This window comes from Panthera onca, chromosome B4 (assembly GCF_046562875.1).
Source record: "Panthera onca isolate mPanOnc1 chromosome B4, mPanOnc1 haplotype 2, whole genome shotgun sequence".
Taxonomy (NCBI): Eukaryota; Metazoa; Chordata; class Mammalia; order Carnivora; family Felidae; genus Panthera; species Panthera onca.
In genome coordinates, this window is record NC_138345.1 from 117,308,240 (window position 1) to 117,321,617 (window position 13,378).

Genomic DNA, 13,378 nt, shown 5'->3' on the forward strand with positions numbered 1-13,378 from the left:
CAGATCTTTGCTTGTTCACCAGGGTATCCTGAGTGTCTGGCATGGAGTTGCCATTTAATAACTACTTGTGGAACAAATGACTGAGCAAGTGACCAGTTGGTATGGGACCAAGACTAACAGTGTGGAGGCAGGCCGACTTGGGCCTAATTCAAGAGCCCCCTCCTAAATCTGGGGTCCTTGGCTGGCTCCTCATTCTCTCAGAGCCTCAGTGTTCTCATCTACGAACTGGTGGCAAGAATTATGTGACATACCATATTAGTTTGCTAGTGTTGCCATAATGAAGGACCAGTTTGTGGGGAAGTTATTGTCTCATAGTTTTGGAGGCTTGGATTCTTACGTTAGGATGTTGGCAGGGTTGGCTTCTTCTGAGGCCTCTCTCCCTGCTTGCAGCTGGCGGTCTTCTCACGGTGTCCTTACATCACCCTCCCTCTATGCATGTCTGTATCCTAATCTCCTCTTCTTACAAGGACATCAGTCATGCTGGATTAGGGCCCACCTTAATGACCTCATCATAACCTACTTACCCCCTTTAAAGGCCCTATCTCCAAGGACAGTCACATTCTGAGGTTATTGGGGGTTAGGACTCCAAAATATGAATTTGGGAGGGGGACACACAATTTAGCTCATAACACATATTGTATTAGTTTCCTGATTCTGTAACAAATTATCACAAAATTAATGGCTTAAAACAACACAGATTTATTATTTTACAGTTATGGGGGTCAGAAGTCCTAAAATCAGTGTATTGGTAGGGCTGTGCTATTCTCTTAAAGGCTCTAGGGAAGAATCTGCTTCCTGGTCTTTTCCAGCTTCTGCAGGCCTTCTGCCCTCCTCAGCTCACAGCTCCATCTTCTTTCTCCAGGATCAGCAGCCTATTATCTTCCTCTTTCTCCCTCCCTCTTTGTCTCTGACCTCTGTTTCTGTGTTCATCTCTTCTTCTATGACTCTGACTCCACTGCCTTTCTCTTGTAAGGACCATTGTGATTACACTGAGCCCAAACTTAATTTTAATCACCTCTGTAGTCTTTTTTTTTTATTTAGGGCCAATATAAGGTCAATTTTATTACTTTCTTTTAATTTAAATTTTAATTAGCTAATATACAATGAAATACTGGTTTCAGAAGTAGAATTCAGTGATTCATCACTTACATATAACACCCAGTGCTCATCACAAGTGCCCTTTTTAATATCCATCACCCATTCTAGCCCATCTCCCACCCACCTCCCTCCAGAAACCCTCAGTTTGTTCTTTATTGTTAAGAGTCTTTTGTGGTTTGTTTCCCTCTTATCTTTTCCCCCTTGCTTCCCATATGTTTATCTGTTTTGTTTCTTAAATTCCATATATGAGTGAAATCATACGGTATTTGTCATTCTCTGATTGACTTATTTCTGCCATGAAAGCAACATATTCGTAGATTTGGGGGATTAAGGCATGGATCTCTTTGGCAGGGAGTGGGGAGTATTATTCAGCCTGCCACACATAACATATAACACATAACATATGTGAAAGTCATCACAGTGTCTTACATTTAGTTAGCACTGACAAATATTTTAAATACTTGAATAATGTGAGAAATTTTAAAAGTATGGAAGCAGTAGAGGTACAGGTTTCTTTCACCTCTCCAATCACATTTTTAGCTTTCCTGTAGAGTATGGTGGGCGAAAACATGCACGGTATTTTGATCTACAGAGAAAATTTAACAATTTATATATAAAGAAAAAATTCCAGAAGAAAATTAGCCAAAATGTTACCAGCAATCATGTTTAGGTGGTAAGATTATTGGTGATATTTTATATATATGTGTGTGTGTGTGTGTGTGTGTGTGTGTGTATAAATGTCTGTATTCTAGATCTTATATGAGAGCATAGCACTCTTAGAATCACAAAGACTATTTTAATTTTAGAAAATCTGTGAGTATTAGAGATGTATTTATATAAAACTATTATTGGAAAATTGTCTATGAACCCATTTCTTTTTGTTATTTAGATTTATTAAGATCTCAGAGGTTGACGAGAGAACCAACTGTTGCATTTTGTCTGCATTACTCTTTCAGGTAACACTTTATGTATAGCTTTCTATAGTAATGGCCGTTCAGTCAGGAAAAAAAAAAGTGCAGTGGCTTATCATATTCATAAAACTCATAGGTAGGAAAATCGCGCGGGACCTTGATGAAATAGCATAAGCCCGTCTTTCCTTCACTGGCTGAACCCCTGCGGCATTTTCACCTTGAATATTCAGCAGGGTCTCTTTCTCCTTTAGACTCCGGAAGGAGTTTTGCAGATAGGGAAACTGAGTCTCTCATCATTAGTAAGACTGTGTTGCTAGTGAGCTGCGAAGCCTGTCTGTTTGACTCCAAATGGTTGCCTTAGGTTACCTCATCTCTAACTAAAGTTTTCCTCTATTGCATGATGTGAAGTATACCATATAATGAAAGCAAGAAGTAAGTTGAAGACTACAGAACTATAGTGTTGGCAGCTCTTAGAATTTTGGTTTGACTTCACTGAAGAAGAAAGGAACTTTTATCTGAAATACAAGACATTTTGAGATGCAGGGATGTAGCCAGGGGCCTTTGCAATCTACTAAAGGTTCTGTTTACTTTGAAGGGTGGACACCCTTGTTCTGTGTATCAGACGAGTCTAATAGTTTATGCAATCTGGGTAGATGAGATCTCTGGAAAGCCTTCTCTGAATATAAGGCCAGACTTTTCACTTTTCTTATGTTCCATGAACCTCTTGCTTGTGCTTTAAAGACAGGAGGTGGAAGAGGCAGGTGTGCAAAGGGAATGATAATCTGATACCGACTCCTTATATACTGCTTGTTCTTGAAGAGAGTGCTGTTCATGTTTTAGAAAATAAGCAATTGGAAAAATTAAATTTTTGCTTACTATGGACATACTTTTTCAGTAATACTATACCTAAAATGAAAGCTGGTGGCATTTATTTTAAACACCTGTTAATTTCTTTATGATTTTAAAGCATATTTGTAAAATTAAAAACTTAAACAACTGTGTAGTGTTTTAGAGTAGGTACCTGATAAATTTAATGAACAATCTGGTTAAAATTCTTTTCTGATATATACATTAAAATAATTTCATAATGCATTTGTCATCATTTAATGTTAATTACTTAACATAAGAAGTACTCCTAACTGTAAAATTCAAATTTGTGTACCAGTGTTGTTTCCCAGCATCAAATACAATGTTGGTCATATAAATTACCTAAGACATACTGGTGAAATTAGACAATTCATCTTTTTGCTTAATTCAGTTAAAAGTTCAGAATTACTGCTGCCTAATTTAGACTTCTGAAATAACTTGTTATCTCCTCTACTTGTAGACTGGTATAGCGGAAAGAACATATTTATTTTGATTTAAATAAGTGTGACTTAATCTTCTTTCTGCCGCCATTAGCTGTGTGAGCTCAAATAAGTTAATTGTTTAAGCCTCCATTATATCGTGTGTGAGGTAATAATCTTTCCTTGTAGGGGTAAGGTAAATGAGGAGTAAATTAGGCAGTGTTTATAAAGAATTTACCAATAGTGGCCAACACAAAACTGACCTCAATAAATGATAATATAATGATAATTTCTTCTGAAAATAATAAGTATCCAACTACTGTGGAATTTAAAAGGCCCGTCTTAAATGATAAAAGCATTTGAACCCATAATGATGATAATATTAACAATAACTACCATTTATTACAAGATACAGTCTGCTAGGCATATGCTAAGCACTTTAGGAAGTAATCCACATACTTGTCTTTCTGTTTCAGTGTTAAACATGCAATTTATTGCTCTTCATTTCACCTGTTTCCATTTTCAGGGTTTGCTCAGAACCACACTTCCACACCCCAAAGCAGAACGTTGCTATGCTCAGTATGAAATCACTCAGCTTCTCCCAGGCATCGAGCTCTTCTCGGACAGATACAGGGCTGACATTTGCTCTGTAGTTGCAAGTCTGTATTACGTTATACGTGAACTGCACTTTGCTAAGCAAAATCTAATAGTAAGTAATGTGTAAAATCAACAAATCTCAATTCACTCTGGTATTTTTGCCTTATACTTTATGCCATTCAGATTTTGCTGATGGTCTCTCAGTCGTCATTTAACTCTTTAACCCTATATTCAGGATGTTTACCTGTAGCTCAAAATGAAATATATTAATTCATATTCCTTCTTTGACATCATTGTTTGCGTTTCATTTTGGATACAAAGTCAACGTCTGTTGGGTTTTTTTCTCTTTTTATTCTATTATTTTACCTTTTTTCCCCCCTCTTAAGACATTTGGGGAAATTGATTTAGAATGTTTCCTGGTCTTAAACAGAGCAGTCTAGTGTACATGTAACTCATTGCATTAAGTCATTGCAGGTCATATCATTACCAAAGCTGCGAGTATTTCTTTGTTGAGATAAGTTGATCTTTGTGTTTCTTGTCTTCTCTCTGTTAAGGGTACATCTAGATGAACAGCTGTGAACTGAACAGATTTTAGCTGTGAAATAAAAGACAAATACTTCTCAATATCCTAAGACATTCAAAACCCTCATGCAATTCTCTTTTCCTTTGAGGAAATAAGTAACAGTGTAGATTATAAATTTGAAGTTGGTTGCACTTAAAAAATAAATTAGTATTTCTACCTGTTGGTCATTATATATTTTTCTCCTTTATTTCATTTTTCCTATTTTCTTCTCATATGCTCTTTCCTCTACTTTTGTATCTCTTCCCCACCATATTTGTTTCTTAATTCCTATTCTTTCTCTTTTTCTCGTTCTTTCCTTTTCTTCCATAGTTTTCATACCTACTTTCTTTTTTTCCTGTATATTTTCTATTCTCTTGTTCTGAATTCATTCTCTCTTGTTGTAGTGAAAAGATTTATTGCCCCCTGATATGAGTTATTAAATTATAAAGCCAAGTATTAAAGTGAAGAGATTGATAAATGTTTTTAACACTTGGCATATTTGGCAAGAAATTGTTTATTAGAAAAAGATAACGAAATGGTGCTCCTCTCATTGTTAAGGGGATTCATTTCTGGATTTAGAAAATAGTTCTATCCCCTGGGTAACCTTTAGCTGCCTAGTCATATTCATATATAATACATATCACTGCATTGGAAAAGAAATGAGACTTTTTTTCTCTGAAGCTTAAGAAATTGAGAACATTTTTCTGAATAATTGAGCAATTGGCAGCAATAAAGTGGTGTGTTTTTATTCCTTACTAAAGAAAAGAAACAACCTAAAAAGTAATAGCCAAATCTTATTGTTTTGTGCTGCATTAATTGTAGAAAAAGATATTGTGTTATGTTTGTTGTGCATAATTGTAAAAAAAAAAGTATTATGTTTGAAATCATTTAAGACCAGTTCTAAACCATTTAAAAAGCTATTGCTATTAGCAGCTGCCAGTTGACTGACAATTAGAGGTTCCTTAGCTGAACTTGCACCATGTAAACAGTTTCTATTCTGTATTATACTACCCTCCAGAAGAAGCCTAGTGGGTAAAGAGACTGCTGTCACATATAAAACTTGCTATGAGACCTTTTGCTGTGGAATCATGGGAAATAGTTTGATAAATAATGGGGATCCCAAAAGTCCTCTTTGCTCTATCTTTCTTCAGTGGGGGAAGGGCCCAGTTGTAGGAATTTCAGTTTCCAGTTGAGATCAGAAGCTGTTCAGAAGTCTAAGCAAACACCTATCCCCTCAACATCTGACTCTGGCCAGATGGTGGCTGGGATCAACTCAAATATTGATAGTTTGTAAGCTTTCACCCATGAGATTTCAAGAGGAGTTGAACTTTGGGGTTAATTCTAGGCAAATAAAAATATTATGTGAAGAGTACGTGTGGGTAATCAGTAGACTATCTGCTCTGTGGAAGCAAGGACCAGTTAGATTTTGTTGTCATTCAACAGTGCCTGACACATAATGGGCATGCTATAAAATACTTTTTTGCTGATAGAGATATTCCAGTTGAAGACAAATAGCAGCAGCCATTGAGATGAAAGGGTTGGGAACATGGACGTGAGTTCCTTTGCTTTGAATTTTGAAGTTATTGGATAGCTTATTTGCTAGAATGTTTCTCCAGGCCTCAGTGATTCATATATATGTTAAGTTAATTTTTTTCAAGGAAGGTAATTGGTTGGATTTTCACTTTTCCATGCTTAAAGACATTCAAAACCTAGGTTTTGGGTACCAAGCAGCATCTAAAAGTCCCCCTGGTGGCACTTTTAAGTTCTCATAAAATCATGAAGCTTATGCTAGGCAGATTGTTTCATTTATGCCAAATAATAGAGGATCCTAGCATGACAAAATCAATTGCTCTTTTACATAACATCTCCTACATTAAATTTGGCTACATTTTATTTTTAGGTTGTTAACTTGATAAAACATGTTCTAAATCAAAAAATGTTTTTACCATTGGTAGGTTCTGCCTCTCCTTGCATTGTATCAGTATTTTGTTTCTGGAATTTGCCAAGACCTAGTCAGAAATCTAGAAGCAAGGATCCTCAAGGTATGTCACAAACTTTTAAGATATTTGATATCCTTGAACTATAAAATATTTTCATAAATGAATTTGGTTCTAATAGTCATAATAATAAGCTGATAATAATATGGTGTACTGACATAAAAAAAAAAAAACCCTGCCCGTTATTATAATAAAGTATGAGAGAGAGCTAATTAGAATGGTTAGATCGTTTTATGCTTGGACCACGGTAAGGTGAGGAAGAGCTACACACAGGAAAAAGGCTCACCCAACATCAGTCAGCCTGGAAATCACCACTTCTGAAATGTTGGTCTCTGGGTGGAGACTAATGAGTCAGTTTTCTGAAGTTTCTGTGAACTTCTTGCCAAGGATCTTTATGTATATCATGATATGTGAGAAGTTTTCATTGCATAGGCAATTGACATGACAAAACACACAGATGCTGAATTATAACTAATTCTGTAACCTAGAAGTCAGGAGAGGCTCTCTGCCCTCAAGAGTCATATGCAGTTGGCTCCAACCCCATGTGGAGTGGGTACTTCAAGCACCTCATTTTCTCTGCCCATTTTCCTACTTAGCTGTGGTCATAGTCCACTTCTGCTGAATCCATTTTGTACATGGATCACCTCAACATCCAGCAGATTTGCTCCCTGTTCTGAACCTCCTCATCTTGACTATGGAATTCAGCCCTAATTCCCATTTTACACACACACACACACACACACACACACACACTCACTCACTTACACACAGACATACACAACACAGTCACCCAAGGCCTGTCTTTTAGCATTGGACTTAGTAAAAATTTGGAACACAGGAAAACTTAAGTTGAGGCAAAAACAAACAATTTAAAATAGAATGTTTGGCATGTCTGAGTTTAAAATATTTCTTAGCCAACATCTCATGCTTTTGCCTCTCATCCCATGGCTTAATCAGATGTGTGCTGGTAAATGTTTCACGCCTCACTCTAAAAAAAAGCCCTGATTTGTAGCATTTTCAGTTTCCATGGTACAAATATTCCCCCTACGGCTGACTGCAGCCTACCAACAGGGCATTCCTGAATGTGGAATTGAGACAAGATGTGCACAATTTCCTCTTGTCCTTGGGAGTAAGTGGGCTCCAACACACCACTGGCTTACCCCTCCTTGTCCCTTTTTGGAAATACCTTCTACCCTTCTTCCACAAAGCTTTCTCATTTTATAATGAGAGAAAATTAGACTTCCCTTTGAGCTCTTCTCTCTATCTGGATCCTGTCTCTGGGCTGTGTTTTCAGACCCAAATAGTCCATTGCATTCTATTTCTAAATAAAGACAATACCTTCCCTAAGAGGAATTCTGGTGCTAACTATTAAGAGACTATATTTTAACTCAGGAATAAATGATTTTTTATCAGCATGAAAATTTCTGGATCACTCTTTCTGACCTAGTGAACTCTTAAGAGTTCTCCTGCTTTTGATTTCCAGTGACACTTTTTTTAAAAGCTGCATATAACTTTTCTCTCTCTGTCTTTTCAAGACAGTGCTCTATTCAAAATTGCAAAATTCTTGAGGTTAGGGCCTGTATCACATTCATCTTTTAGTTTCCTATTGTATATTGAGAAATAAATTCATATATTGATATTCAGTAATTAATTGTTGAATTGAAATTAAAATCTATAGACATTTATCAAGGGCCTACTGTCCATACTTTTTAGTGTTTAGTGGGAACTCACCTAGAAGATACTTGGTAAACATTTATTGCTTTACCTCTGAAACAACACTTATTGAGTATCTCCTATATAAAAGCACTATGTTAGTAGCTAATTAAAGAAATGCAACCCATGGTTCTTGCTTATAAGGAAGTGAGAGACAGGATGTATACACAAAACAATATCATGTGCATCTGCCCCTTGACTGTTTCCAAATGAATATGATGAGCACTGTCTTCTGCGAAGTTTGAAAGAGGGAAAATGGCTTTGGGTCTCTTGATTTTACTAAGTAGGTAAGATTTGGTGAAGAAAGCAGAAGTAACTCAGCGGGAGAGGGGAAGAAGGGAACATTCTGGGCAGACAACAATGTGAAAGATACGGAGATGAGACAGCATCGACTCTAAGCGTGCAGTGGTGGTTGAGTGAAGCCAGAGAGGAGGTTTTGAGTAGGGAGAAGGTTGTATGAGACTCCCAGAGGTGCATGTTGTGGTCCATGGTGTCCATGAAGGGGGCCCAGTCCTGACTTCCAAACTGAAGCATAATGTGGAGGCTGAACAGTGAGAGAAATGAGGAGATTATGAAATCAGAACTAGGTAACAGTTTTATTCTGGTCTGTCATTTAGAGGCAAGAGAAGCATGGAAGGGTTGCAGTGACTGTTAGTAACGTGTCAGAAGGAGATCCGGAGAGGCACTGAAAGATAGAATCTGGACCTAAGTTTTTGATTAGCTAAGTTTGTTTTTTATTGGATTGTTAGCACTTGGAAACTTTTTGTACTAGAGTAGCTTCAAAGCCAGTGAAGAACTGTGGACTGTAGTCTGCAGCCTTGGGTGGAGAGGTGGAATGAATTGCAGAATCTTGATCAAAAGAAGGACATGATCAGATGTATCTGGTAACAGTGTCAGGAGCAGAGCAAGATGGAATGGTGTCTTGCTGGCATAGTAGAACAATAAACCTGACTAGGGTTTTGACAGAAACAATGAAAAAGGGCAACTATTGCATCATAGAGAGGAAGAAATGACAGCCTGTTTGAGTAGAGTTGGCCTGACCTTTCTGAAGTAAACTGGGGTCAGTGAGTGGGAAGAGGGAAAAGTCATAGTCAGGAAATAGCAAACAATACTTTCTGACAAGTCAAACAGCAATAGATCAAGCTGTTCAGTTTCGGTTGTGCACTAGTGTCTTTCAGGGAAAGCTTTAAGACCTCTTTATGATCAGCCAGTCTGGCTTCACTTTAGAACTGCCAACATTTTGAAAGATTTATTACTCTCAACACATCCAGCATTCACGGGACGGGTACTGATAGTTCTGTATTTGTGCGAGTGAAGGGTTGATTTAAGGGTAGTTCTTTCTTCCATCTGGCTTGTTTATGTTCACGCCATTGGCCATTTCTGAAAATACATGTTCATTATTATTGCCATTGCTTTTTCAAATGGCCAGATTGGTATGATGAACTGAAACCAGAGGTAGGCTTCGCAGTTACAGGTAGTTCATGTTACAGCCTTCTCACAGCCAAGACCAGAAGAGACTAACCTTGCACAGCATTTCCTGCAAGGGGTAAGAAAAAAAATGTTCGTCTGGAAGTCTAAAAGAGCTCATATGACTCCCTAATGCCTACTTTGATATTATATGGTACTGGGGAGTTTAGAGCCCAAGGTATCTTAGGCAAGAACCAAAGTATGCAACTTGATAGACAAGCAGTTTTCTCTTCTCCATTGAAAATATTCTCCCAAACCTTTTATGTTTTATTCAGGTTATTGTCACATCTTATTTACCCCGAACTTACCTTCTTTTTATTTCTTTAAAATTTATATAGGTTTGAGATTCCTAGGGTGGTGCTTAGTGGAAAAGAGATAACAAGTATATGTGTATGTATGTGTATTATATGCATATGAGCTTCATCCAATTTTTTATTTCATTCCCTGCTTGCACAATTTACTCTTCTCTATTCTCAACAATCACTGGAGTTTGCAAGATGTAAGTCAGGTTAGGGCCATGCCCTGTTCAAAATGCTCTAATAACTTCTTATCACACCGAGAATAAAATTCCAGGTTCCTACTCTGGTCTGCAGGCCACCATTCATAACTACCTCCTAACCCTCTTCCCCTCTCTCCCTAAACTCCTGCCACAAGGCTCTTCCTTGAGCACCCCAGGACTCCCAGACTGCTCCTATGGCCACATGACTTTTGTGCTTGAGTTTCTTCAACAGATTTTCCACATGTCTCTCTCTCTCACATCATTCCCCAATTTTTTCTTGTATGTCTTCTCAGAGAAGTCCTCCTTGACTGGAATGTTGAGAGTAGCATTTTGTCATTACCCTCCATCCCTTATAATACTGTGTAGATCTTCATGTATCATTTAAACTTAGCTAAATACACATCCAGAAGGAACGTAACATCCAAGAGGGCTTGGTACATAAGAGGTGCCCAATAAACATGTTGAACGATTGAATGACTTTGTTCAGGAAATTTCTTCCCATAATTTCCTGATTGAAAGTCTTGCTGGATAATATTCAAATTGAACCACACACAATGCATAGTCACCAATTGATTAATTTTAAGGATATGTCTTTAAAATTGACAGTGTCCATTAATCATGGGGACAAAGCAAATAGTTGTCTCTACATTGATCCATTGTAGAGTTCATCTCCTGGTTTGTTTCACTTTGCTCAGAGTATTAAAGAACATCAGGAGTGTTTTTGTTTTGTTTTTCTTTTAAGCCATAGTTCACTATGGGAGCAAAAAATAACTTTAGTTATTTTTTTAACCCTTCTATGCCTGCTATGTTTTGTGTTTGCCTCTGATGAAGTAAGCCACATCTGATAAATGTCCATTGCTTTGAACAATTGCCTGCTGTTGTTTATCACCTTCTTGGTCTATTGCACATGTAAACTAGCTTATACACAAACACATACATCTCCATCCACTGTGTTTACCAAGCATTAGTTTAGACAGCATTGCCAGTATTAAGCAGAAATTTTGGAACTCAGAAAGTTGATGACTTTTCTCTAAAATTGTTATTTTGTAAGTAACACAAATCATTTACTTTAAAATCTCATTTCTTTTTCTTTCCTTTAAAGATAGAAGTCCTTACAGATTTAGGATTTTTTTCTGAAGCCTTTTATGAGATATCCCAGATTTTTTATGGAAAAAACATGCCTTCCTCAATACCTGCAGGCTGTAAAGCTACTGGAAAAGTGAAGGTAAATCTGCTGTTTGATTCAAAGCCATTTCTTTACCTCTTGAAGGCTACATTCCTAAAATTTAGGGAATACTTCTACAAAAGTGTATTTACAAGTCTCTGGTACTGCAAACCTCTTTGTTAAGCCTGGTTATAGCTAACAGCAGGCTTTTACAAGTTTTCATTTGTCTGGAATGGAAGGGTGTCATGTGGGGGAGTATGGTATTGGAGTCGATTTTTACAATGGAATTCTGTCTGTATGTTATGGACGGTCTCAGTAGACACATTTATCAGCCACTACCTCTTAGACTTTGGCGTCTAATCTTACAATTTCTGGCTAATGTTGTTAGTCAAAACAGTCTCTCCTCATGTTTTATTTGGATATTTTTTTTGATTTATATATTGTATACCAAAGTGTTAAGCATGTTTTGTTCAAATTGTGTTTGTAAATTAGATAATTGAAACATCCTTGAAAATGAATACTGGCATTTATATTTAAATCAGAGTGAGCCATTTTTCCCACTATTTTGGGTTTCATGGGAATCACTGAGTGATCTTGCAGCAGCTTGGACCCTTGTGATCCAGCAATAAAGGAAATAGGAGGTAATAAGTCAGTTTCCTGGGGGAGATTGTATGCGTGAGGAGTGAGACTGGCAGACACAGTACATACTGGTGACATTCAAATTTGGAAGAACTAAAAGAAGCTGGGAAATAGGCTGTAAGTCTTGAAAATTACTTGTAGCAACTGAAATTAAATATACGTACAATGCATTCATTACTTCAGTGTATTCCCCTAAAATGTCACTGCTTATTTCTCAATATGACTGCTATAGCATTATAATTTGTTGTTCTAGGGCAAGTGTGAGGTTATCTCCTAAGAGAGACATTCAGTAGGCAATACGATACATCTGTGTGTATATGTATATACATCTCTATCTCTATCTATCTTATCTATCTATCTATCTATCTATCTGTCTATGTGTCTAGACAAAGACGAATCAGTCGGTGTTTTTGCTCATTGTCTTGGCATGAACTAACTCATCTTCTTACCTGGGTTAAATTGACAATATTTTCTTGCTTGCTTCTCAGCCAGCAGCCTTTCCTGATGTAAATGGTTTGCATTTTGTTATTAAAATTATATTTTAATTTATTTAAAAATATTTTTTGAGTGCCTACTGAATACAGGCACTACTTTAGTCATGGGGATAGACCAGTAAAAAGATAAATGGAGATGTTGCCTTTTTGGAAGCATGTTACTATTGGACAGTCCAGTGAAGAAGACGAACAATAAACATATTAAGCACATAAAGATATGTCAGGTGATGATGTACCATGAGGGACACCCAAGCTGAGTTGAGGGGACAGAGAGTGATTAGGGCAGTGGATGGCTATTTTATTCAAGGTGGTTTGGGAAGTCTCTCTAATAAGGGAGTTTTGAGGGTGAAAGATTCGAGGGAGGGATAGGAATAGGAGGAAGTACAAGGGCATAGGCCCTGACAGAGATACCTGCAAGATGTGGTTGAGGAAAACCAAGGAGGCAAAATGGAGCTGGTAAAAGAGAGAACAGTAGTAGATGGCGGGACTCAGGAACTACAGTCATATAGGACATCTTAGGGCTTGGTGAGGACTGGCGTTTACTCTAAATAAGATGAGAAGCCTTATAGAGTTTGGAGCAGAGGAATGACAGGATAAGAATTACTTTCCAAAGGACCACTTTGCCTGCCGTTTGGAGAAAAAAACTGCAGTTGGGCATGGGTATAAATAGGGAAACCAGTTAGAAGGCCTTTGCAAATAACATGAGTGAGACATGACAATGGTTGGGGTAATAGTGGTGGAAGGAATGAAAAGTGGTCTCCTTAGTAGAGGTGGATCCTGGTAAATTTGGGAGCATTAACATAGAAATTTAAAATCATGAGACTGGATGAAATCAGGTAGGGCAGAGAAAGAGAAATAGAAGTCAGAGGACTAAACGTTGGAGTCATCCACATTTCAAGGTCAGAAAGATAAGGAAAGAAAAACTAGCTGGGTAGAAAGAGAAACAAAAG

The 13,378-nt window shown here is 37.4% G+C and overlaps 1 protein-coding gene across 4 annotated transcripts in view; it reads left to right on the forward strand.

Annotated features, from left to right (window-relative positions):
- CFAP54 (cilia and flagella associated protein 54) overlaps window positions 1-13,378 on the forward strand; it is a 295,014-nt gene that overhangs the window by 177,019 nt on the left and 104,617 nt on the right. For all 4 annotated transcript variants that reach the window (XR_013556674.2, XM_078449575.2, XM_078449576.2 and 1 more), the window contains 4 exons: window positions 1,988-2,054; window positions 3,822-4,004; window positions 6,410-6,496; window positions 11,233-11,355. Coding sequence is in view for 3 of the 4 variants with exons in the window: in XM_078449575.2 (XP_078305701.2) it covers window positions 1,988-2,054; window positions 3,822-4,004; window positions 6,410-6,496; window positions 11,233-11,355 (460 nt within the window). In the remaining variant the exon portion in view is untranslated. The remainder of the gene's footprint in view (window positions 1-1,987; window positions 2,055-3,821; window positions 4,005-6,409; window positions 6,497-11,232; window positions 11,356-13,378) is intronic.